Source organism: Monocercomonoides exilis, assembly GCF_001643675.1.
Source record: "Monocercomonoides exilis strain PA203 chromosome Unknown scaffold40-978991, whole genome shotgun sequence".
NCBI classification, from domain to species: Eukaryota; Preaxostyla; order Oxymonadida; family Polymastigidae; genus Monocercomonoides; species Monocercomonoides exilis.
The window spans coordinates 926,249-952,991 of record NW_027150585.1 but is presented as its reverse complement, the minus strand read 5'-3'; the positions used below and the strand labels follow the sequence as shown (position 1 = coordinate 952,991).

The window sequence follows — 26,743 nt, the reverse complement described above, 5'->3', positions numbered from 1 at the left end:
TTCATACAGCCAATTCTTGTGGATTTTTTGCACTTTCTTTTACAATTCTTTTTATTAAGCAAAAATTTAACTGTTTGTATTGCGAACGTTTTTATTTTGCAAGATAATCAGTTATGTTTGTATTTATCTTTTATTTTTTTATTTACCAGGCTTTGCACCTCTTTTTGAATATTTTTAATAACAAGCAGAATGAATGTGTGCGATGATGATAAATGTGAAAAAGGAGTTCAAGCTATGACCAGAACCAAGAAGTTTTCAAGTTTGTTCTTTTGTTTGGATTGAACAATTCTGAACAAAATTTTTGTTTTTATTGAATAACCTTTGCAGAATTGCTCCATGAACTGGAGCATCGCACAGAAGATGAGAAAAAGCAGAAAATCGAAGAGATGAATGGATTAATTGATGAAATGGAAAAAAAAGAATTCAAATCAGTTTTCACGGAAGAACTGTTCGATAAAATTCACCAAATGATTGAGAAAAAGACATTATCATTGGAAAGCGCAATCTTGCTGTTGAAGCATGTTGGGTATTACAGAGAGCTGAAAATAATTTACTTAGAATCTTTTGATGATTCATTATTGAGCGATAGTATGAAAGAGATGATAATTGATGAAAATGAGAAGACAAAGGATGAAAAGGATGAAATGCTTCTTATTGAACTGTGTGAATGCTTTGCTTGGCTGAATGAAGATTTTATTTCAAAGGAATTGTTTTCAGTCATTATGCCTCGCCTTCTGAAAGTTGCCTTGAAGAAAGAAGAAAACGAGGAAACTCAAAAAGAAGTGGAAATGGCTTTGCTGGCTTTAAATCACATTAGCAAATTTTGCGTATGTTCGCTTCTATTTCCTTTTTGATACCTTTGCATTTTTTTCTGATTTTAATAAGGAAATAAAACAAGAACTGTATTTGAACGGGATAACAGAAATCATCAAATATCATCAGGAGCATCACAACCTCACTCAGCTTTCCTATCAATCAGCTTGGCAGTTTTTGATAAACAGATTTTACAACGACAAAAGCTTGGAAGAAGTGATTGTGAATGAATTGCATTTCGCAAGAGAAGCTACAAGAGAATTGGAAGAACTGACAAGATGTATCGACTGGAAGAAGAAAGAAGAAGAAAATGAAAGAATAGAAGTGTCTATTTTAAGGAGATGGCTTAATGTTATTGATAATTACTTTTCCTCGTGCGAATTGTGGAAAGAAGAAATTGCTGGACTTCTTTACAGCTTTGTTCAGGTATTTCGAGCATCAAGGGAAAATTACAAAGAAATTCTAAATGGATGCCTATATACACTTAGGCATGCAGCAGAAAATAGAAATGTGGAAATTGATGAATTGTTGAAAAGCGGAGCTGTTGGTGCTGTTTTGGAGGAGATTCAGCAGCCAACAATTAATGATGATTTGATAAAGAATTGTTGTTATTTCTTTTTGAATATTTCAGAAAGACTGAAAGAAAAGAATAAAGATGAAAAGGAAGAGGAGGAAAGAAAAGAAAAGAAAAGAAAGATATTTGAAAAGATGGAAGAAGAAGGACATGAAGATTGTATTGAGAGTTTTCATAAAATCTTTGATTTTCTGGATAGAAAATACTATGATGGTTTATCAAAAAATACTTCTGATTATTTTATTAACGTTTAACCAAATTCTTTTCAATGATAATTGTGACTCTAAAATAATATTTTCTTTTCTTTTTTATTCATTTCACAAAATGGGAGGAAAACAAGAATTGAATGAATTAAAATATGGTTTTTATTTCCCTTTTTTAAAAAATGAAAATAAGAAATTCTTTTCTTTTTAAAAAATTCCATCAAGAATCTTCGTTGAATTGATTATTGCCCTCCATCTTCATCAACAAGATTCATTTTGAACAATGTGTTCAATTGTTCAGTTTTTGCCTCTTGAATCCTCTGCTCTCCTTTGCTTATTCTCTTTCTGATTATATTTTCAATGAAAAAGAAAAGATGTTGGAGAAGAATCCAAAAGAAATGAAGAAAGAATTGTTTGCTGAAGGAACCAGTTGAAAATATTGAAATTGCAGAATAAAGAAGCAAACAAATTGATGAAGGAGAAGAAGCATGATAAAATCATTCATAATATTTTTCTCTGAAGTTGTCAATCAAAAATGAATTCTTTTTCCCTTTTATTCACCTGTTTGTCCATTCTTCCAATCAGCATCAAAAGCTCTCCCAATCATTTCACTTGTTTTTTGTCAGAAAAGAATATCTTCTGATGATTCTCTTCATTCACTCGGTTGTCATTTGAAATTCTTCCTTTTTCATTTGAGCATTTCTTCTTCCATTCCAAAACACTTTCATTCAAATGAACTTCTCAAAATAAGAGTAGCTGACTTCTTCTTTTGTTGTTGCTCCACTTCATTTTGAATGAGTGGGCAAACAAAACAAGCATTTTTTCACAAAAACTTCAAATGCCTGGGTTTGTGGTCATTCTGTGAAATGATGAAAAAGAAATAGATACCATTTTGGAGTTACATAATGGAATGAATCTCATTTCCTCAAGCTAGCACATAATAAACTGTCATATTTTTTGAAAAACGGCAAATGCTTCACAAGTTTGCCAATTCATTGTTATCCCAAAAGCTTCAGTGGAGTGACGAAATTCAGAGCTGACAAGTTCTCTTCTTCAACCATTTTTCCTATCATGTTGAATAATCCTTCAGAAAATACAGAATCGATTTCTTCTTCTTTAAGTTTTTGACATATCCCGTTTGTTTCTTCCATTTTCTTCTTTGGCTTCGCTCCAGCTCATCGATCGAGATTATGATGCAATTCTTCAAAAAAACTGAAAAAGAAAAAATAAACAGGAAAGAAATAAAATAGTCATCAAGAATTCGAGTGAAACAATGTTTGCAAACCGAACATTTTTCTGTCAATGATGCCTTTCATTCCATTCAAATAGATTCAAATCCATCAAACTTCCTCAACTGCAGAAATCACTTCACAAAAGAATTGCTGATTGGTAATTGCAATCGATGAAAAATCATTGGAAAAATTAAAAACAAACAAATGAATGAACAAATAAGCAAATAAAACTAATTCAGAGAAATAAACTTTCAACTCAGTTTGAGTTCGTTCTTCTGATTGAAATTCAAATAACCTCACAACCATTCTCAAAAGAGTATTTATCAATAAAAATATGAGCAAAAAAGAAAGGAAAGGAAACAAACAAAATGAATGAGTCTGATAAAATTGAAACGAAAAACAAAAAGAAACACAATTTCAAAAAAGTTTATTGTTTGGCATCAGAATCAAAGTGTCTGAAACTTGTGTGTATGTTTTTGAATGACAAAAACAGCATCTTTTTATTTATTCTTCTTCTTCTGTTAACAAAATAATGTTGCTTGTTGTCTTCGCTTTCTTCACTTGCATTTCTTGAAACCTATAAACCAATTTATTCATATGATTCTGTTGGCTTCCTCGCTTGATGTTTCAAAGAAGTTGGAGAAGAAGAATAAACTGATGGAAAGAAGGGAAATGGTGGTGATGGCGAAGATGTTCATAATAAAGAGAAGCATTTGATTCAAATATGGATTAAATAGCCTGACAAATTTTCGGACAGTCTGAACCAACATCTTTCTTTCAGAGCGCTCATCATCTCCTGAAAGCTCGTAATGATATCTTCATATCCTTCTTCTTCAAACTTGTCAAATATCTCTCTTTTGATCATCTTCCATTTCGCTTTCTTGAATGTGTTGTCGGTCTTTTTGCTCAATCTTTCTGAAAGTGCTTCAAATGCTGCGATGCATATGACAATTGAGCGATCTCCCAATGTCTGCTGCCTCATCTCCTCCACAATGCATCCTGCTGCTCCACTCCTCACAAAAATATCGATTTTTTCTGCTTTGCCCAATGTCATCTGCATCAGCAGGAAAGCGCATTCTGTCTGTAAACTTCTTTCACACTCCTTTGCTGCTTTGAAAAGTTTGACAACTCCTTCAGCAAACTCATTGAATTGTATCCGCTCACAGCATGCTTGACATTTTGAAAAATATTTCCAAGCTGTCTTCAGATACTTCCATATTATCTGCACCTCTTTCGATTTATTTAAGTCCTTTTCTGTCTTCTTCCAATCCACGCATTTCATCAGCTCGTCCAGTTCTCGTGTTGCCTCTTTCACAAAATGAAGATCGTTTGTGATCAAATCTTCAAATTCCTTCTCAAAATAAGGTTTGCTTATCAAAAACTGCCAAGCCGAGTGATAGGCAAGTCGAGTGAGGTTGTGACGCTCCTGATGATGTTCAATGATCGCTTTGATCTCATTCATATACAGTTCTATTTTCAATTCCTATCCAAAAAAGGAGGAAATAACAATTCAATAACGTCAAAAACGAAATAGTAATAAACATACACTATATTCAATATTGCTCAAAGCCAGCAAAGCCATCTCCACCTCTTCACTTGTTTCCTGACTTTCCTCTTTCTTCAATGCAACTTTCAAAAGGCAAGGCACACAAATCGATAACAATTCGATTGAAAAGAGGTTGTTAACCATCAGATAGCATTCGCAAAGGTCAGTCAGCAACTTTCCGTTCCTCTCTTTGATGTTTGCTCCACGTTCGCTTTCTTCTTTTTCATTCTTTTCTTCACAAATTATCATTGACTCCAAGTCCGAGCACAGAGAAGATTCAACAAATTTTACACTCCGAAACATTTTTAACACTTTGCAATATCCGATGCTCTTCATCAACAAAAGCGCATTGTCCAAAGATAATATCTTCTTTTTTATCATTTTGTTCAATTTTTCGAAATTCTCTTCAGAAAAAACAGAACGCATTCCTTCCTCATTCAAGTCCCACATAATTTCAAAAATTTTCTCAATAATTTTTTGCTGATCTTCAGCTGTACAATCCTCTAGTTTGAAAAGCATTTCTTTTGAAAAACCAAAATGAGAAAGAGAAAGAATGAAAATTTTATCGCATGAACAAATGCTGAACCTTCAAACAATTTTAACGCCAATGTCTCTTCTGATCCATTTTCTGCTTCAAAAAGGCAACTTGAACACATTTTGTTTGTTGTTTGTTTTATTCAATCTGAATCGCCTGCATTTGGAAACTATGAAACAAAAAAATTGAGTAGTGTTTAATAATTCACACGCGTAGTGCTGTTGGAATAGGTTTACGAAAAAAAAGCCAGAAAGAACAAGAAAATTGCCTTATTCTCCCACAGATTATCTTTTATTGGTATTTTTGATCAATTGAATATTTAATTTTTAAGTATTTTTATTTCTTTCAATTTTTTTAAGTATTTTTTTTTGATATTTTTTTCTCAAGATCAAATATCTTCATTTCCATTTGCATCAAAAAAAAAAAAATAAATAAAAATAAAAATAAAAAAATAAAAAATAAAAAATAAAAAATGAAAAATAAAATAAAAAAATAAAATAAAAATAAAATAAAATAAAATAAAATAAAATAAAATAAAATAAAATAAAATAAAATAATTAATTGATTGATTAACAAAATTAATGAAATTAAATTAAATAAAAAAACTTTATGTCATTCAATGAATGTTTAATCCAAATGGTTTGATGCAAGTTCACTATTGCAATGAAGATTAAAATTGAAAGTGCAGTTTTTGCTATATTTCAGAATAATAAAGCATCAAAAAATGTGGAATACTAATACATAAAAGTTATGCAATTTTTGTTGTTGTTAAAACTTCCCAAATTACAAAGAACCTTATTTCCTCGAACTAAAAAGAAAATTTTTTTATTTTTTCATAATGTTTCTTTCAAATAACCTTTGATAACAGCATTCAAAATGAAAAAAATCATTCGAAAAAAGGATGAGGCAGTTTTGTTTTTTTTTTCAATATTTGTGATTCTTTTTGACTTCAAAATTTTTGTTGGAACTTTTGTCAGAAATAAAAGCAAAACTGTTATTAGTTTTTGATAATTTCATTTTGACACAAATCCGCTTTTATTCAATCTCAAATACAGGTGAGATAAAAATATTCGAATCATGAAGTGGATCGACGAAATAGATGTGTAAAATAACTTCAGAATGTTCTTTTCTTATTTTTAAAAAAACCGCGAATGTTTTATTCTTGGTTTAATCTGATCATCTCATTAACGATCAGCTTTCCCATCAACACCTAATTTTTCCACAGCTTATATAAAAATGCGCAAACTTTTTGAACGTGAGATTCATGACACTGTGGTGAAATTTTGAATGATGTGCAGCAAAAATAAAAAAATGTTCATTTTTTATAAAACTTCATATTTAACAACGAAAACTTTTTGAAAAAATATCACAATTATGATCATTGACACTTGAAATATAACTTCCTGTTGCTTCTGCAATCACATTTCAACAAAAAATATGAGCACATATTTGAAAATCAATTGATAGCAAAGTTTGCAAAAGTTTTTTTAGAAGAATATCACTCTGTTTCATGCGTGTGAAAATTTTTGAAATCAAATTTTTTCTATCATAAATTTCGGTTTGAGAATTTACTTTGAATTTTGATAATAAACACTGATAAATTCATACTCCTTTCAATGAAGACTTTTGAAAAAGTTAAATCTCTTCCAAACGAGTTTTTGCACAATTGCAAATTGTTTTTCTTGATAATGAAAAACTCATCTTTTATGAAATACAGTCCAATTCATAAAAAATCACATCAGTCTTTGAACAACTTTCCGAGACAATGCGGGAATTTTTTTTTTTAAATCACAACATTTTTAAGTGTATTGTTTTCAAAAAGGTTTTTAATCAATTTCAAAATAAATTCCTTTCGGATGATTTATGTTTCAGAATAATTACAAATGCTAAAGTTTGATATGAAAAAAAAGCAGATGTGATATTCAACGCAGTCTTCACTTTTCAGTGTTCATTAACAGACATTGAAAATGCATATTCAACCAGAAAATTTTGATAGAAAAAAAGTGTTTTTTTTAACAATCACGCATATCCGATTGCAAAAAATGCACAATATTTTATTCCTCTCAGAAGAAATAAATAATTAATAATAAATAAGCAAAAAATGTGTGAAATTTTCTGTTTTCGGAAAATTCTCACAAAAACTCGTTATTCCGAAGTGAAAACTATATTTATCATAAATTCACATCATTTAGATTTTCTTCAACATATTTCTGAAAATTCGAAAAATTGAATTGATTGATCAAAAATCGATTTTTCTATTGAAAAAAATCAATCAATGAAAATTAATAAAGTGATTATGCATAATTCTCCATGTAATTATGTTTGATTGAAAATAAATAGAATAAAAACAAAAAATGTTCATGCACAAAAAATATGACAATGAACTTTATGGGTCATATTCGATATGATTTCATCATTTTTGGATAATATTGATGAACTAACTGTTATTGCGAGACATTAAAAACAAGTATTACAAACACAAAATACAAGTTATTCATATTTCAAATTTATATTTATTCTTTTCGAACATGAAAATATTTTTGCGAAACGAGCACAAAAATATCTTTTGCTTTGTTTATTTATTCTTTTGTTTTTTTGAATATGTGTGATTATTTTTGATATCATGTTTTTTCGAAAAATATTTTTTTTTAGAAAAAAATCTGCATTGTGTGTAATTATATGAATACCAAAATATTATCTTCCAATTGCTGTAAAATTTGCTACGAATAAATCTCAAACATTGGCTCTTAAAAAGAATGGAAAACATTTTTCATTTTTTAAAAAAAAAATATTTTAAGTCAAAGATGAACAACCTTTGATTTATCAATTCCCCGAAAAAAAGTTATGACTACAAAAATAATCATTCATATGGGAGGATTCTTTTTTTCCTTTTGAATTTTGTTATCAAATGTGGAAAAATATTTCACTTCAGGCATTTTCATCGAAAAATTATGCACTTTTCGTTGACTTTTTCATTTCAAAAAACACAATAATAATTGGTAAATTTTTTGATATTCGTGAAATGAAGGAAAACTTTATGTTTTGATTTCAACGATGCATATTTACGGATATGAAAGTCAAATTTATTTTGAAATCTGATAAAGTGAAATAAAGCTATGAGTGAAGCAATTATTCATAACCTTGTGCAAAAAAAGCTTGAAAGATCGTATTTTCCCCCAAATCATTATTGAAACTTATTTAGTATAAAGATGTTTTTTGAAAATTTTTGAAAAATTTTGAAAATAAAAAAATACTAGCAACAATTTGAAAGAAGAAAAAGTTTGGAATAAATCATCGTTTTTATTTGTAAAGAAAAAAATTTTTTTGATCTTTTTATATTTCAACAAGGAGTAATTTGTACGACATGATTTTTTGAACAAACATATTTAAAATAAAGATATTCACTTTAGTCATAAAATAAAGCAAATTGTTATTCACGGGTAAAAAATACCCATTTTCCTCTTTTGCAAAAAACAATTCAAAACAAAAATAAAAAAATAAACCTTAAAAGCACTCATGAATTATTTCAACTTTTCAAAAATAAGATTAATTTTAAACAAAATTTGATAACATTTGATAACTAACATTACAGTGGAAATTATATACATTCGAAATACGATACATCAATATTTTTCGAGAAATCTCAAAAAAGTTTAAAAGTACAAATAGTCTTTATCCAAATTTGTACCTCCGCATCCATACTTTTTGGCATATCCTTCAGAAGTAAATTGCCACATTTTGATGCTGCTCTTCCATGCTTGCATCCTTTTACCCCAGGTTGTGTTTGGGAACGAGCCATCCCACATCGGGAAGTCCATTGCCGTTCCGTATTTAAAGTAGTATGCACACCACAATGGATATTGCTGCATAATTTTTGTAACATTAACAGATGAATACAGCATGCTTGCACCACTGTATAGAATTGGCTTGTATCCTGCATTTTTAATAATATTCATATAAGCCAAAATGCACTCGGTTGCTTGGGCAGCATTAAGATTCATGGAATGACCATTTTCCATTTCGAAATCAAGTGCAACATATGAATTAATTTTTGCTGTTTTCAGAATACTTAAAAACCAATTCGCCTGATTTTTTGCATTTGCAAGAGCAGTGGTATAATCTTTCGAAACATCAGTAAAATGAAAAGTGGCAAAATGATATGCTCCAAGTTCAAGTCCATTTTTCAACGCAGATGCTGTGAATGCTTCCCAGCATTTATCCTTGTTTAATGCATGCCCAGCTCTGCAAATAACTAACTTCACTCCATTAGCTTTGGCTTTAGATCCATCAAATGTACTTTGCCAAGAAGAAATATCAATGCCATATCGCAAAGCATTTAACTCAGAATTAACAAGAGCACCATCGTGGCCAAAAGAAAACGCAACAGTAAACAATATCAAAAGAATCATGTTTTTTTTTTCTTCAACAGTAGTTTGATCCTACCCTTTCTTACAAGAATAAGAAATTTTCTTTTCTTTTTTTAATTGAAGAGGGTTTTTTTTATTCTGTTTTTGACATTTCACTACAATGAGTGATCGAAGCAATCATAAGCATTCATGCATTAAACTTACTGGAACAACTGTACTTCAGTTGGACTTAGAAACTTTGAAAGAACTTGTTTCAAAGAACAAACATCTAATGAAAAAATATCCAATATACCTTTGCTTTAACAACGATTGTCAGCAAAAAGGAAAAGGTCAATTTATGATCAATTCAGTAGAAGGCCTGGGAATGGTTGTTCCGGTTGGTTTTGTAAAAGAAATTGACATTGGGTTTGAAATTTCAAAAATGAATATTCTTCAGAATTATTACCATTTATTTAACAAATTGACAAAAGAGGGAACAAAGTTTCACGATTTTCTATTCGAGAAGCAAGCAGAGATCAAGTTGGAACAAAAGCTGGATTTGAGAAGCTTCGCAGAATGTGGATTGATCGCAATGAAATATCGGATCTTGACATTGACGGGGTTCCCTCATTGGAAGAACTATATGCACAACACAACAGAGTTTGCCATTTCTTTTTTACTTGGAAACTTTTCTTAATTCAATGAATAACATATCACATTTGAAAAAAAATCAAATATGATTGCGAAATATTTTTACCAAATGTTTGACACCAGATCCCAGCATTTCCTCGCTTTGATGCCTTTAAAAACATCACCATCTTGAATTTTTCTCATAACGCTATTTCTGGATCTCTTGCCCCTCTCTTCCCCACCGCTCCAAAATTGATTGCGTTGGATCTGTCATACAACGAATTCGACTGGGATCTGGAAGAGTTTGAGGAAGTCTTCGCTGTCCTTGCCCAGTTCAAAGTGCTAACAGCACTCGATTTGACAGGAAACCCCTTTTTTGACTCATATCCGGATGGACTGTGGCAACATCATCTTTTCTTTGGTTGCTTTCTGAAGGGAAAGCTGAGCAAGCTGAACGGAGAGAAAGTGAGCAAAAATTGGAAGAAGAAGCCAGAGGAGAAGATGCGCTACGTGAGAGAAGGAGAAATAAGCTCTTCTGACTCTTCATCATCATCATCATCATCATCATCATCATCATCTTCTTCTTCTTCTTCTTCTTCTTCTTCTTCTTCATTATCAAGTGAAATGCAGAGTGGAAGAGAGAGTTCTGTCTTCACGACTGTCAAAGCAACAGTCAGTTTGAACACTCCGAGTGCATTTTCTGGGCTTGTTACAACAGCATCAACAGTATCTGAGGAGAAGGAGAAGGAGAAGGAGAAAGAGAAGGAGAAAGAGAAGGAAGAAAAAGAAAAAGAAAAAGAGAAAGAAGAAGATAAAAAGAAGAAGGAAGAAGAAGAGAAGGAGAAGGAGAAGGAGAAAATTGAAAAAGCAGAAAGAAAAGCCGAGGAGGAGAGGAAGAAGAAGGAGGAAGAAGAACGAATTGAAAGAGAAGAAGAGGAAAGAAAGCGAAAAGAAGAAGAAGAAAAAGATAGATTAAGAAAGGAGGAGGAGGAAAGGAAGAAGAAAGAAGAGGAAGAGAGAGCGAAACGAGAAGAGGAAGAGAAGAGGAAGAAAGAGGAAGAAGAAAGAATGAGAAAGGAAGAGGAGGAGAGAAGAAGGAAAGAGGAAGAGGAGAGAAGGAGAAAGGAAGAGGAAGAAAGAAAGAAAAGGGAAGAGGAAGAAAGATTAAGAAGAGAAGAAGAAGAGAAGAGAAGAAGAGAATTAGAAGAACAAGCGAAAATGGCAACAGATCTTGAGATGAAAAGGAAAGCAGAAGAAGAAATGAGAAAGATGGAAGAGGAAAGAAAGAAGAGAGAAGAAGAGGAAAGGAAAAGGAAAGAAGAAGAGGAAGAAATAAAAAAGAGAGAAGAGGAAGAAAGGAAGAGAAGAGAGGAAGAGGAAAGAAAGAAAAGAGAAGAAGAAGAGAAGAAGAGAAAGGAAGAGGAAGAAAGAAAAAAGAGAGAAGAGGAAGAAAGAAGGAGAAAAGAAGAAGAGGAAAGGAAGAGAAGAGAAGAAGAAGAAGAAGAGAGAAAACGAAAAGAAGAAGAGAGAAGAAAAAGGGAAGAAGAGGAAAGAAAGAGAAGAGAAGAAGAAGAAAAGAAGAAGAGAGAAGAAGAGGAAAGATTAAGAAAAGAGGAAGAGGAAAAGAGGAAGAAAGAGGAAGAAGAAAGAAGAAAAAGAGAAGAAGAAGAAAGGAAGAAGAGGGAGGAAGAGAAAGAGAGAAGAAGAAAAGAAGAAGAAGAACTTAAAAGGCAATTAGAAGAACAAAAGAGAAAGAGAATGGAAGAAGAGAGAAAGAAGAGAGAGGAAGAGGAGAAGAGAAGAGAAGAAGAAAAAAGGAAAGAAGAAGAGAGAAAGAGGTTGGAAGAAGAAAGAAAGAAGAAAGAAGAGGAAGAGGGAAAAAGAAGGAAAGAAGAGGAAAGAAGAAGAGAAGAAGAGAGAATAAAAAGGGAAGAAGAAGAGAAGAAGAAGAGAGAAGAAGAAGAGAAGAGAAGAAGAGAATTAGAAGAGCAAGCAAAATTAGCAGCAAGCATTGAGATGAAGAGGAAAGCAGAAGAAGAAATGAGAAAGATGGAAGAAGAGAGGAAGAAGAGAGAAGAAGAGAGGAAGAAGAAAGAGGAAGAAGAGAAGAAGAAGATGGAGGAAGAAAGGAAGAGAAGAGAAGAAGAGAAGAAGAAGAAAGAGGAAGAAGAAAGAAAGATGAGAGAAGAGGAGGAGAGGAGAAGGAAAGAGGAAGAGGAGAGAAGGAGAAAGGAAGAAGAGGAAAGAAAGAAAAGAGAAGAAGAAAGGAAGAAAGAAGAGGAAAAATTACAGAAAGAGTTAGAAAGACAAATAGAAGAGAACAGAAGAAGAGAAAGAGAAGAGAAAGAAGAAGAAGAAAGAAGGAAGAAAGAAGAAGAGGAGAGGAGAAAGAAGAGAGAAGAAGAAGAGAGAAGAAGAAGAGAATTGGAAGAAGAAAGAGAAAGAGAAAGAGAAAGAGAAAGAGAAGAGAAAGAGAGAAAGATGTTAGAAGCAAAAGCAAAAGCAGAAGAAGAAGAGAGGAAGAAGAGTAAAATGGAAGAAGAAAAGGAGAAAGAAAAGGAGAAAGAAAAGGAGAAAAAGATGAAAGAAAAAGTAGGAGAGAAAGAGAAAGAGAAAGAGAAAGAGAAGAAAGAAGAAGAAGAAGAAGAAATCAGAAGAATGAAGAATTTGTTGAAAGAGAGAGAAGAAGAAGGAATTATTGACTTCTTCTTCATCAAAGAATGCTGTCAGATGCTTAATTTGGAAGTGCCAAACACGGAAATGAAAGAGGAAAATATGAAAAACGAAGAAAACAATACATTTAATGATGATAATGCTGATGAATCAAAAGTTTCTATTTCTTCTTCTTCTTCTTCTTCTCTTCTTTCTTCTCCCTCTCCTTCATCATCATCATCATCTTCTTCATCTTCTTCTTCCTCTTCTCATCTTTCTTCCTCTTCAAATTCTTCTTCTTCTTCTCCTCCTCTCTTTTCATTCAAAAAGATTGATTTGTGTGATGAAGAGAGATGTGTTCGTGTGTCTGTCATTCTCTCTCTCCTCCTCAAACATCTCCTTCCTCTCCTTCCTCTTTCTTCTCCTTCTCCTTCTCCTTCTTTTCCTTCTTCTCCTTCTTCTTCTTCTTCTTCTCCTTCTTCTTCTTCTCCTCTCTCTCTCAAAGGATTCAGCCTTTCTTCTTCAACAGACAAAGACATCCAAATGGTTGCTTCTTCTCTTCTTCTTCTCTGCCATCTCTTCCCTTTCATCCTCTCTTATTCTCTACTCTCTCATCAGAAATTATCTTCTTCTTCTTCTTCTTCTTCTTCTTCTTCCTCCTCCTCCTCCTCCTCTTCTTCTTCTTCTAATTTATCTTCCTTTATTTCTTCTCTCTCTTCTCTCTCTTCCAATCTTCATCCATTTTATTCTTTGTCTTCTTCTCCTTCTTCTCTCCCTCTTCTTATCATTGCCCTTCTCTGCTTAATCGATGAAAATTCATTTCTTTCTTCTTCTTCTTCTTCTTCCTCTTCCTCTTCTCTTTCTTCTTCTTCTCTCTTCTCCTCTTCCTCTTCATTTGGATATCGTTTTGCTTCAACCATTTCTTCTCATCCTCTTTTCTCTTCTTCTTCTGCCATCTCATTCAATTCTTCTGATATCTTCATCTTTTCTTCTTCTTCTTCTTCTCCCCTTTCTCTTTCTTCTTCTTCTTCTTCTTCTTTCTCTCCCTTTTCTCCTCTCTCTTCTCTCTCTTCTTCTTCCTCTTTCCTCTCTTTCTCTCTCCTTCGTGCGATTTCTTCTTCTTTCTCTGATAACATTTTGTCTTCTCTTATTCAAAAGAAAGAGAATGGAAACATAACAGAAGAAGAAGAAGAGGAAGAGGAAGAATACGAGAGAGAAATAAACAAATGGAGAAGAAGAAGAAGAAGAATAAATAATAATAATAATAATAAAAGAAGAAAAGAAAGAGAAGAAGAAGAAAGAGAAAGAGGAGAAAGAGAAATAAATAGAGATGTTTGTGTGTATCCACGTGCAGGCAAAGAAAGAAGAAGATTGCTTGGCTTATCATATCCTTCTTCTTCCTCCTCCTCTTCTTCCTCTTCCTCCTCTTCCTCTTCTTCTCTTTCTTCTTCTTCTTCTTCCTCTTCTTCTTCATTTGAGAACAAAGATGCTATTCCTCTTCCATTCAATGAAGATGATTGGAAACAAATGTTAAATGTTGCTTCTCTTTTCATCTCTAATTGCTCTTCTTCTTCTTCTTCTTCTTCTTCTTCTCTTCCTTCTGTCATTTCTATTTCTTCTTCCTTCTCTGCTTATTCATATTTAATTCCATCTTCTTCATCATTATCTTCTTCTTCTTCCTCTTCCTCTTCTTCTCTTTCATCATCATCTTCTCCTCTTTCTCCTCTCTCTTCTTTTGCCTCTTCTCTCTCTCATCTTCCCCCTGGCCTCAGAAACAGAAGAATGTCTCGTGCTCTTTCTGTCGCTTCTGCCAGAAATAACATTCTTCCTCTTTCTTCTTCAAATTCTTCTTCTTCTCTTTCTTCTTCTTCTTCTTCTTCTTCTTCTTCAAATGAAGATAAAGATAAAGACAAAGAAAGAGAAAGAGAAAGAGAAAGAGAACAAACTAATTTAATGAATTGTTTGTTGAATGAAGAGACAGAAGAAATCAGAAGAGAAAGAGAAGAAGCAGGAAAAAGAGAAAACAAAGCAAAAAGCGGAATTTTCGGGCTGCCAGCAAAAAAGTCCGGAGAAATAGAATTGAAAAAGAAGGATTTGGAAAATATTGTGGTTGAGGGTATTCTTCCAATTTCTCCGAAGTTTCATTTTCTGCCGTTGCTTTGCCATTTGATGAAGATTTATTCACTTTCATCTCTTTCCAATGAAAGTGATAAATCAAAGAATTCTATTGAGAATAATCACACTTTATCATCATCATCATCATCATCTTCTTCTTCTTCTGATTCCATCAAATACAAACCAATTTGTCTTTCCTTGCTTCTCATCTTCCATCCTCCTCCTTCTCTTCTTCCTTCTCTCTCTTCTCTCCTTTCTCTTCTTCTCCCTCATTTCTTGTCTCTCTCTTCTTCTATTTTATCTTCTTCTTCTTCTTCTTCTTCATTTTCTTCTTCTTCTCTTCCACAAATTTCTCATGAACTTCTTAATTCTCTTGCTTTACTCACACATTTATGTTCTTCTCCGGATTTTCTTCTTCTTCTTTGCGATTCAAAAATTCCTTCTTCAATTTATTCTTCTACTTCTTCCTCTTCTTCTTCTTCATTTCTTCATCTTCTCATATGTCTTATTGATAAATCCAGTGAAATAACTTCAAATATTCTGAAACATTGGAAATCTTTATGGAAGAAACAAACAAATATATCATCATCATCATCTTCTTCTTCTTCTTCTTCAAATTCTTCTTCCTCTTCCTTTCCTCTTTCATCTTCTTCTCTTTCTTCCTCATCAAATGACAATACATCAACCAACCAAATAGATTCATCTGAAATTGAAATAGAAAACATCAGCAGAATGTTCATTTCATTTGGACATTTATTCACTTTGGCTTTATTACTTATATCCCATCCATCTAATAAACATTCTAATTCTTCTTCTTCTTCTTCCTCCTCTTCTTCTTCCTCCTCCTCCTCTTCTTCTTTATCTTCTTCTTCTTCTCTTTCTTCTCCTTCTCCTTCTCCTTCCCTTTCATCTTCATTGAGTATGAAATCATCCTGTTTCACAACTGAATGTATCAACAGCAAAGTTTATTCTTCTCTCCTCTCTTTCATCAACATCGCCACAAATGCTGAAGAAGAAGAAGAAGAAGAAGAAGAAAGGAAAGAGAAAGAGAAGGAGAAAGAAGTAAATAACAATCAAATATCACAAAATAATTCATCATCATCATCATCTTCTTCCTCTTCTTCTTCTTCTCTTCCCTTCTTCGCACTCTCCCCTCTTCTCTCTCCTCTCCTCTCCTCTTCTTTCTCTCTCCTCTGCCTTCTCCTCTCTTCCACACTCAACATCTCCTTCACCACTCCTTCTTCTTCGGCCATTTCTGCTCTGTTCAATGCATGCTGTGTGGATAATCAGGGAATAAAGGCAATTACAAGGATTGTGAAGAGATTGGGGAGAGGAAAGGAAGAAAAAGAAGAAGAAGAAGGAAATAAAAGAGAAGAAGGAAAAAGAGAAAGAGAAAGAAAGAGGAGGAATGATGAAGCTAAACTTGTAGTGAAGAGGTATTCGTATCAGACAAGAAGAGAAGAGATGGAAGAGATGATGGAAGAACATTTCAATTCAATGAAGAAGGAAAAGAAGAAGGGAAGTGATGAAAAGAAAGAAGAAGAAAAAGAAAAAGAAAAAGAAAAAGAAGAAGAGAATGAAAGGATGATGAAAGAGAAGGAGCTGATAGAAAGAGTTATCTTGTGCAATCATAATCATGTCTTCAATGAAGAATACAATAAATTCTCAAATATCACTCTAAATGATGATATCTCATCAAAAAACAACAATAATAATCACATTAATGAAACTTCTTCTTCTTCTCTCTCTTCTCCTTCATTCTCTTCTTCTCTTTCCCCTCTTTCTTCTCTCTCCTCTTTCTCTTCTTTCTCCTCTCTCTATCTCTCTGAATGCTCTTCTTCCCTCAACAACACTCTCCTCTTGCTTTCAGTCTGTTGTTGTTCCCTCATCCTCTTCCTCTCTTTCTCTGAAAGAACGTCTGCTTTTAAAAATGGATTGGAAATCTTCTTGTTTGACACAAACTTCTGTGAAGGTTTGTTTGAATTCGGGGAGATTGTAACAAGAGCAAAGGAAGAGAAAGGAGGAAATAAAAGGATGAAAAATAAATCAATTTCTTCTTCTCTTTCTCATTCTCATTCTCCTTCTCCTTCTCCTTCATCATCTTCTTCATCATCTTGTTCTCCCTTCAGTCCTTTTTCTCTCTCCACCTCCTCCTCTTCCCCATCTCTCTTCATCCTCTTCTTCTCCTCTTCTCTCCTCCGCCTCATTCAAAATCTTCTCTTTGTGTCTCATCTTCAAATAGACAAACACACAATCATCTTAAACAGATGCTCTTGCTTTGTCTTCCATCTTCTTATGCCTGTTGTTAGAAACAATAACTCAAATAATGAAGAAGAAGAAGAAGAAGAAGAAGAAGAAGAAGAAATAAAGAATGAAGAAAATGAAAGATTAAATTCTTCTTCTTCTTCTTCTTCTTCTTCTTCTTCTTCCTCCTCCTCCTCCTCCTCCTCCTCCTCCTCCTCTTATTCTGTCTCTCCCATCTTCTTCCTCCACCCTCTGCAATCCAAAGTGCATCAACTCCTCCTCACCTTCCCTTCCTTATGCTCTTTCCCAAACAATCAGCAATTCATCTTCTCTTCCCTTTCCTCTTCTCTCTCTTTGCTTTCTTCATTCAAATCTCCTTCTGTTGAGGAAAACGATGATGCATTTGTGAATATTCACAATGAAAACAATAAAATCTCAAATGATATTTCTTCTTCTCTTTCTTCTTCTTCTCATTCTTCTTCTCATTCTTCCTCTTTCTCCGTCTTCTCCTCCTCTTCCTCTTCTTCTCTCCTTTATTTCTCTCTCTTGTCTGATCCTGTTCTTGTTGTGTGTCTCTCTGCCCTCACACGCACCATTCAGAATGCAGACATCTTGCTCTATTCATCCTCTTCTCATCACCTCAACAAACACATTGCTCAAAATATCATTAATTATACAAATAATAATAATACTAATAATTCTTCTTCTCTTTCTTCCTCTTCTTCCCCTTCTTCTTCTCTCTCTTCCTCAACCACAGCTGAAAAGGAGCTGAAATGCCATCATCTTTCTCTCTCCTTCTTCAAACAAGCTATTCCTCTTGTTCTGTCTGTTTTGGAGATAAACACACGAAGAGAAGGAAACAGAGATTATTTCTTGGATATCAAGATGGATGAGGAGAAAGAAGGAGAAGGAGAAGGAAGAGGAGAAAGAGGAGAAAGAGGAGAAAGAGGAGAAAGAGGAGAAAGAGGAGAAGAAGGAGGGTTTGAAGAAGAAGATTTGTTTGGTGAGATGGCAAAGGGAAAAGAAGCATATTTGGATGAGATTAAGCAGAGGATGAGCATGAGGAAGGAAAGAGTTAAGCCAATTACAATAGCAGATATCATCATGGAATACAAGAACGGAATGAAGAGGAGGAGAAAGGAAGGGAAAGAAGGAGGAGAAAGAGAAGGAAAAGAGGAAGAAAAAGAGAAGAATAAAATGTTAAGAGATCTTCTTAATAATTCATTTGCTGATCAAATGCTCAATCAAATTGTATTTGATCATAATCCTTTCCTTACAACTCCTTCCTCATTATCCTCCTCCTCCTCTTCTTCTCCCCCCTCTTCTTCCCCCTCCTCCCCTCATCCTTCCCTCATTCCCCTTGCCTCATCTCCTCTCTTCCCTCTCCCCCTTCAGCAGAATCCTCTTCTTTGGGGAGCTGTCTTCAACTTCTTCCGTTCTCTGCTCTCAAAAGAAGAGCAATTCCAATCAACAGCCCGAAAGATTATGAGGCAGATGCACACTCAAATAACAGCCATGCCTTCTTCTCTGTGGATGGAGGCTTCTTCTCTCTTTCTCCCTCTCTCGTCCCATCTCTTTGTGCAAGCTCTGCTGAATGAGAGGATGAATGGAGGAGGAGATGGAGGAAGAAGAGGAGGAAGAGGAGGAAGAGGAAAAAGCATGTTTAGAGTAGAACTTCTTCCTCTTGTCCTCAACCATCCATTTGTTGTCTTTGCTTCTTTGCTTAATCTTCCCCCTCTTTTCGCTTCTTCTCCTCTTTCTCTCTTTTTCTTTGCTCTGTTTCTGAAACAAAGTGGAGTCAAAAGCGGTTTTTGTGAATTGAATCCGTTGGCATTGCGATGGAAGAGAGGAAGAGGAAGGAAATGTTTGTGCGATTCTGAATATTCTTCTTCTTCTTGTGAGAAAGATGAAAAAGGAGAAGATCAAGATAAAGTTAGAAAAGAAGAAAGAATAGAAAACAAAGAAGATGAAGAAAAAGATGAAGAAAATGAAGAAGAAGAAAACAATGTTCCATTTATCAATTGGATATCACCATTTTTGAGTGATTTGCCTGATTTGAAGAAAGAAGCAGAGAGAGAAATTGAGATGGAGAAGGCGAAGGAGAAGAAGAGGAAGGAATTAGAAGAGAAAGTTATGTTTCTGTCAGATGATGAATTTATCGATGAAGGTAATGATGAAGAGAAAGAAGATGAAGAGAAAGAAGAGAAAGAAGAAGGAGAAGGAGAAGAGGATGAAAAGAAGGAGAAGAAGAAAGAGAAAGAAAGAAAGAAAGAAATTTCTTCTTCTTCTTCTTCTTCTTCTTCTCAATTAAATGTTCCAAAAGCTCCACAACCTTCTCTTTCTCTCGCTCTCTTCTCAACTTCACTTCAACAACAAAATAATTCTTCTTCTTCTTCTTCTTCTTCTTCTTCTTCCTTATCAACAAGGCAAAAACGTTCATTTACCACACAAATGCCTTCTCCTCCTCCTCCTCCTCCTTCCTCTTCTTCTTCCTCTTCCTCTTCTTCCTCTTCCTCTTCTTCCTCTTCTTCTTCTCAATTGGAAGAGAAGAATGTATCAAAGACAACAGATTCAATAAACAATCGTTATGATAAGGAGGACAAAGAAGGAGGAGAAGAAGATACAAAAGAAGGAAATTCAATGAAATCAACATCTTCATTCCGTTTCTCTTCCTCTTCTTTTTCATCTTCAATGTCTTCTTCTTCTTCTTCGATGTTTGAATTGTCTCTTGTGATGGCTTCTAACATTACCACTCCTCTTCCTGCTACTCCTCTGCCTCCTTCTTCTCTTTCTTTATCTTCTTCTTCCTCTTCCTCCTCCTCTTCTTCTCTTTCTTCTTCCTCTTCTTCTTCATCTAATCATCCTCTTCCTCCTCCTCCTTCTCTTTCTCTCTCTCAAATAAATCCTTCTTCTTCTTCTTCTTCTTCTGCTCCTCCTCCTCTTCCTCCTCTTCCAATTCCTCCTCCTCCTTCTCCTTCATCTTCATCATCAATATCATCATCTCCTTCTCCTCCACCTCCTTCTCTTTCTTCCTCCTCCTCCTCCTCTTCTTCTTCTTCATCTCTTTCTCCATCTTCCTCTTCCTCTTCTGATTGTTTGAGTGTTATTTCGTGTGAACTTCTTCTGATCACTTTCAACTTGTTCTTTTTGACTTCTGCTGAAAAACATGCAAATTCATTCAAAAATAACAGAAAAATAGAGAAAGAAGAAGGAAAAGAAGGAGAAGAAAGAGGAGAAAGAAAAAAGAAAGAAGAAAAGAAAGAGAAGAAAATGAATGTAGAAGAGATAAGAAGAGAATCAAAGAGAAGAAGAGAAGAAGAATTAAAAGAAATTACAGCATGTGTGTTGAATGGAAGAGGAATTAGAAGAGAAAAAAGAGGAGGAAAAAGAAGGGAAGAAAATGTGAATGCAAATGATAACATTAATTCTTCTTCTTCTTCTTCTTCTCTTTCTTCTCTTTTCTCTCTTCTTTCTCCAAATATGTTGAACAATTCATCAAATCAATTGAATTTCAATGAAGAAGAAGAGAAAGAAAGAAAGAAAGAAGAAGAAAGAGAAGAAGAAAGAGAAGAAGAAAGAGAAGAAGAAAGAGAAGAAGAAAGAGAAGAAAAAGGAACATTTTTTGTGTTTTCTCATTCAGATGAGCAATTCGAAGAAAGAATAGCAAATATGATGAAAAATGCATTGAATAATGAAGAAGAAGAAGAAGAAAATGAAGAAGAAGAAGAAATAAATAGAAACATCAATATTTCCTCCCCTTCTTCACCATTTTATTCATTTATGCCTCAAACATCATCATCATCTTCTTCTTCTTCTCTTTCTCTTTCTTCTTCTCTTTCTCTTTCTTCTTCCTCTTCCTCTTCTTTTTCTCCTTCTTTCTGCATCGAATTGCTCCTTCGTATTCTTTCCTATCATCTTTGGACTCTTTCTCATGACTCAAAAAGAGAATACAGAAATTTCCTTCGCTCGCCTTTCTTCTTCTCTTCTCTTCTGAACGCTGTAAAAGCTAATAAAAAGAGAAAGAGTTATACTTCTTCTTCTTCTTCTTCTTCTTCCTCCTCCTCCTCTTCTTCTTCTTCATTTAATTCTAATTCTTCCTCATCAAATTCTTCTTCCCCTTTCCTCTTCCTCTCCCACACACAAAGAGTTCTCTCTCTACGTTCTCTCTTCCTCCTCTCTCCTCTTCTCCGTCTTTCTCCTTTCGAACTTCAAATTTTGGAAGAAAATAAAATTTCTGACTCAGATTTGATGTTCGACGATGCCAAATTAGGAACTAATATTCCGCTTTCCACCAAATTTTCTAAAGTTTTTAATGGGATTGCATCAAACATTCAACTTATTTGCATAACTCATCAGCTTTTGTGCCCTTTCTATGCAGAGTTGATTGTGGGATTGGCACAAGAAAACAGAAAAGTCAGAAAAATTTCAAGTTTATTTGAAGAAAAGAATTCATCGTCATCATCATCTTCTTCTAATTCTTCTTCTTCTTCTTCTTCTTCCATTCAAACAGACACAGCCAATGACACATTTGTGTATATTACCTATTCCAAACAGACTGACAATACAAAATACACTCTTTCACCTCCTTCTTCTCTTTCTTCTTCTTCTTCAGATCAATCAATTGAAATTACAGAACAACAAATACCTTCTTCTTCACCACCACCACCACCTCCTCCTCCTCCTCCCACCCCTCCTCCTTCAATTAATTCTCCTTCTTCATCTCTTTCTTCTTTCTCATCATCATCATCATCATCATCTTCTTCTTCTTCTTCTTCTTCTCTTAATTTCCTTCCCTTTCCAATTCTTCTTCTTTCTCGTCTGCCTCATTCACCTTGGGCACTCTACAAACACATCAACACTCATTCATCTTCTTCATTTTATTCTCCTTCTCCTTCTCTTTCCTCCTGCTCCTCCTCTTCTTCTTCTTCTATTTCTCCATCTTCTTCTTCTTCTGTTTCTCCATCTTCTTCTCCATCTTGTTCTCCTTCATTCAATAAATCCTTCTTTGATCTTCCTTATGAGTGTTGCAATGCCATCATCGAATCTGTTGTTGATTGCTCACTCAACATCCTTCTCTTATTGAGAAATATTCCTCTTCTTCCTCTCCACAACCTCTTAATGAGTTCATCCTCATCTTCATCTTCATTTAATTCTTCTTCATTTAATTTTTCTTCCTCTCCTTCATCATCAAATTCTTCTTCTTCTTCTTCTTCTTCCTCTTCCTCTTCTTCTATTTCTCCTTCTCATCAGCACAATCTTCTTCTTCGTTCTGTTGTTCTCCATCTCTTTCCTCTGCCTCTCATTCAGATGTTCCTCCATCTCCTCCAATGGAAATATATTCATCTGAATTCCTCTTTCAATTCCTCTCTCTTCTCTCCCTTTTCCATCAACAACAAAGCAAAACCTCTTCCTCTAATTATATCTTCATCAAAGAAGGTGAATGCTAATCATTCTTCTTCTTCCTCCTCTTCCTCTTCTTCTTCCTCTTCTCCATCTCCTCCATCTCCTTCTCCTCCTTCTTCTCTCAGCAATTCCCTTGCTTTCCCTTCTCAATCCACTCAACCAACACCAACTGCACCTCAATCTTCCAAACAAACTCACTCAAATATGAATTCTTCTTCTCTCTCTTCTTCCTCTTCCTCTTCAAATTCTTCTTCTTCTCCTCTTTCTTCTCTCTCTCTTCGAGACATCCGCCGCAAAGCCCGCCCGCGAGAGTACATGCAGTCTATGCGAGATGCAGCCAAAGAGAGCTGCCAGCGTGGAAGCGAAGGAGCAGCACACAAAATACTCCATTTTGTGTCTGAATGGCTTAGCATCGTTCCTCACATGAAGAAAGCAGTGTTGGGCTACCTCTGCTTGGCTGATGATTTAGCATCAGTCAGATTAGACAAGTCAATCACAGACACTTTGGCATACGCATTGGCTGAGAGGGAGATTATTTGTGTGCTGGCGAGGGAGAAAGAGGAAGGAGGAGAAAAGAAGAATTGCATGGAAGATACACAGATGGAACTGATAGAAGCAAAGAAGAGTGAAAATATGGATAGGATTAACTCTTCTTTGTCATCATCATCATCATCATCATCATCATCATCATCACATTCTTCTTCTCATTCTCTTTCTCCATTATCACCACCACCAATCCCTCTTCCTCCTACTCCTTTGCCAAATGAACATTCTCAGGCTTCCCTTTCTTCTTCTTCTTCTTCTTCTTCTCCTTCTCCTTCTCCTTCCTCTTCACTCTCTCCCATTTCCCTCATCCTCCTTCGCAGCCACCTCCTCGCCAGCTCCTTCGGCGTGGTCTGTCTCAACAAGCAGATGCTGTTTGGCTTCTGTGCCATCACCACCACACACACCCTCTTCTTCCAGCTGGCGGACACTTACCCGAAGAATGCGAAGGAGAAAGGGCAGATCAAGCTGCTGATGCCTGGGAGCGCAAGGAGAGAGAGACAACAGCTGAAGATGCAGCAGAAACAAGGCGGAGAGAAAGGGGTGGAAGAATCGAACAAGACATCTCCTATTCCTTCAATGGCTTCGCAGGCAGAGTCTGGATTGAGCCAGAAAGGGAACATGGGAGCAGGCAAAATGGCAAAGCGGAACAACATGACGGAAGAGATGAAGGACAAGATCACAGCGGAGAAGGTGATGATTGGGGTGTTTGAGAACGGAATCGACCTGGAAAGGGAATATCTGCCTCCTTCAGCCACGAAGCTGGAGGTGGAGATGATGAACGAGTGGAAGAAAGAGCTGAAGACACATCCACTTGCATTGGGTGAGGCAGAAATGACTGAAGCCGCAAAGCACTCAGCCATCTTCATGCACAACAAAAACTGGAATGTCTTATCTTCCCAACCGTTTTCCACTTTATCATCACAGTCACCTTCATCATCGTCATCTTCTTCTTTTTCTTCCATTTCCTCTTCCTCTTCCTCTTCTTCCCTCTCCCTCTCCTTCTCCTCTCTCTATCTTTCTTCTGCCTCTCGTCTGCGCCTCCTCTGCTGCATCGACAACAGACACATCTCCAAACTCCACTTTGTCCACCCCTTCCGATGCAGCTGCCAAATCATCGGCATTTCTACTGCTGATCCTTCAGCTCCTTTACTCAGCTTTTCCACTGCTTCTGTCTATCGCATGACTCGCATACGCAACGCCCTCATGGACATCGCCTCGTCTGCTGTGAAGGCTTCTCTTCCTTCTTCTCCTCTTTCTCTCTGCTACGCTGTCTCTCCAAACACTGCTATTCCTTTATGTTCCATGTGCAATCTGCCTTCTTCTGTCATTTCAGGCAGAGTTCCCATCACCAATGATTCTTCTTCTTCTCCTCCTTCATCTGCTTCCTCCTTCTCTTCCTCTTCCTCTTCCTCTTCTTTTGTGCCAGCATATGTGGACAGCTCTGCTGAGCTGAGCATCTACAACTGGTGTGTGGAGAGGGAGGAAGAGGCCGAAGTGTCTGGACACGAGATCCCTCTTCTAATGCGGATGAAGCCGCTGGTGAGGGGCATTCCCGTGCGGTTTACGCTTCCCTTTGGAGAGAGGCCGTTCTTCCAGTGCATGTGCTTCCACTCGGTGGACGGGAAGGGGGCTGAGTGGACAAGACACATCATCACCGTCTCCAGATTCCGCATTGCCGAACACTTCACCTCTCAGAAAAGATTCGGACCTCATTCGAATTCCACTGCTTCTGTTTCTGCTTCTGCTTCATCATCATTATCTTCTTCTTCTTCCTCTACCTCCTCATTTTCATCATCAAAGTCTGCATCTACCTCATCAAATGCTCTTCTGAACTCCATTTCCTCTCTGAAGTCTGCTCTCAGCAGCGATGACCGTCTCTTTGCCTCAGTCGATGCGTCATACTCCATTTCTTCACTTGTCGCCTATGAAAAGGCATGCTTGGAAGCAGAAGCAGAAGCAGAAGGAGAAGGAGAAGGAGAAGCTGAATCGGAGAAAGGTTCATCCACAGTGAATGGAGGAGAAAAGAGCAGAAAAGAGCAGAATGAAAAGAAAGGGGGATTGACAGGAGAAGGAAAAGCAGGGAAGAAGTTATGTTGTACGCATTGTGCTGTTGAGGGAGTGAAAGGAGACGAGCTGTGTGTGAGAGTGAATTATGTGGAGTTTGGGAGCGATGAGAAGCAGTTTTTCGTGGTGAAGTTTGGATGTTTGGATTTGGCGCTGGAGTTTGCGTCGGCAGTGAGATATGCAGTGGAGGAGAAGTGGTTGCTGGCTAATGTTTAGAAGGCATTTGTATTTGAACGCAAACATTCGATTTTTCGTCTTGATGGAGGATTGATCGATGGATATCTTGGGAAATAAAAAATAAAAATCTAAAAAAATAAATTTTTTTCAAAAAAATGAAAAGCACAAAATGAAAAATAAGTGGGGGAAATGGAAAGATTTGTTTTTTGATAATTTTTGTTTCACTATATTTGATTTGGTTTGAATTGCTTGTGAAGATAAATTTTATTTCTGGCTTGGTCAAAGATAAAGTGAAAACTGTACAGCTGTAATGTTTGACAGGTTCCACATTCATGATTTTTTGTTATTCAGAAATATGAATTTTTGATTGTGGCAAAAGTGTTGATGTTTTTGCTCATTCATTTTGAAGATTGTCTGCTTTTGTCAAATTTGTTAAAAATGATGTATCTTTTTGGCGTGCATTTTCTCATCAGAAAATGAGATGATTGAGAATGCTTGTTTGATCTTTGAGTGTGTTATTATTATGTAATTGGTCTGTAAATTCTTTTATAATGATTTGAGACTTTTTGTTGTCGATGCTTCGGTTCTGAAAGTTTTTGTTTCAAAGAATATTAGACTCGTTTTGATGCTCATTTTTTTTCATTCAGATTCGAAAAATAAAATTTGAAAATCAAAATAAAAGAAGCTTCCAAAAAATGCAACAAATTGGAGCAAAAACTTATTTTGGAGTTAATCTTATTTTTTTCTTTCTTGAAAACAGATTGCACTTGATGTTATTTTCGCATTTATGGATAGCCTACTGAATATCAAGCCACAACTACGATTCCTGCTCTTGTTTTTTCCAATATGTGAAATGACAGATTTTCGTAAGTGAGTATTTATATTGGTACCAGTATTTTTATTGAAACCAAAAATTGTATTCATCATCTTCATTTCATTAAAGCTCATAAATCTGTTTCATAACATAAGAACAATAAACATATAAAATAAAGCTGCACTCAGAAAAATATTTTTTGAAAACGATCTCTAAAAAACTGTTCGAAAACTCGAAACTTTTATTTTTCGATCAATGTTTCGTTCGTGTTTTCTTGACTGATTGCTGTTGCGAGTTTTTATCACGGAATGGCATCGGTCTATTTTGTAGCAGTTGGGAAATGATTTTTTTTATTTTATAATAAGCACATGGGACAAAATATTTAACTTCAAGCATTTTCATTGAGAAATTATGCACTTTTCATTGACTTTTTGAGATCAAAAAACATTATAAATGAAGGAACATTTTTTGATATTAGTGAAATGTTGGAAAACTTTATGTTTTGATTTCAACGATGCATGTTTAAGGATATAAAATCAGATTTATTTTAAAATCTAATAAAGTGAAATAAAGCTATGAGTGAAGCAATTTATCAAAACCTTGCACAAAAAAAGCTTGAAAGAACGGTCCCCCTACTAATAATATTAATTCCAATAATAATTGGAAACAGACTGGGTAAGATGCAACATATTGGTTTCCGATTTTCATTGTGAATAATAATCAATATTTCACCAAATTCTGACATATTTGAATATCATCATTCATCGAATGATATTTTTTGTTCTGAAAAATTATGATTTTTATTGAAAAATCCTATCAGAACATTATTTTTAAATCATTGCCACTCAA

The 26,743-nt window shown here is 35.1% G+C and overlaps 4 protein-coding genes across 4 annotated transcripts; 2 read left to right on the top strand and 2 right to left on the bottom strand.

The window, feature by feature from the left end:
* Nucleotides 1-189: 189 nt before the first annotated feature.
* Nucleotides 190-1,319, top strand: MONOS_13272 (uncharacterized protein; the record flags this gene model as incomplete). Its single annotated transcript, XM_067865962.1, has 4 exons — nt 190-259; nt 328-827; nt 886-1,239; nt 1,302-1,319. 4 exons carry the CDS (start codon nt 190-192, stop codon nt 1,317-1,319), a joined length of 942 nt encoding a protein of 313 aa, XP_067722872.1.
* Nucleotides 1,320-3,540: 2,221 nt separating this feature from the next.
* Nucleotides 3,541-4,704, bottom strand: MONOS_13273 (uncharacterized protein; the record flags this gene model as incomplete). Its single annotated transcript, XM_067865963.1, has 2 exons — nt 3,541-4,305; nt 4,369-4,704. 2 exons carry the CDS (start codon nt 4,702-4,704, stop codon nt 3,541-3,543), a joined length of 1,101 nt encoding a protein of 366 aa, XP_067722871.1.
* Nucleotides 4,705-7,893: 3,189 nt separating this feature from the next.
* On the bottom strand, nt 7,894-9,348 carry MONOS_15844 (putative Glycosyl hydrolases family 25). Its single transcript, XM_067868746.1, has one exon. The coding sequence runs from the start codon at nt 9,310-9,312 to the stop codon at nt 8,557-8,559; it is 756 nt and encodes a 251-aa protein (XP_067722870.1). The 5' UTR covers nt 9,313-9,348; the 3' UTR covers nt 7,894-8,556.
* An 82-nt stretch (nt 9,349-9,430) lies between these two features.
* MONOS_12069fu15845fu15846 (putative golgin subfamily B member 1) lies at nt 9,431-25,706 on the top strand (the record flags this gene model as incomplete). Its single annotated transcript, XM_067864655.1, has 3 exons — nt 9,431-9,675; nt 9,741-9,909; nt 10,024-25,706. The coding sequence occupies 3 exons, from the start codon at nt 9,431-9,433 to the stop codon at nt 25,117-25,119; spliced, it is 15,510 nt and encodes a 5,169-aa protein (XP_067722869.1). The 3' UTR covers nt 25,120-25,706.
* Between the last annotated feature and the right edge of the window lie 1,037 nt (nt 25,707-26,743).

Coding starts and splice junctions, on each gene's coding strand:
- MONOS_15844 (XM_067868746.1), bottom strand. CDS start 9,312: ATGATTCTTTTGATATTGTTTACTGTTGCGTTTTCTTTTGGCCACGAT.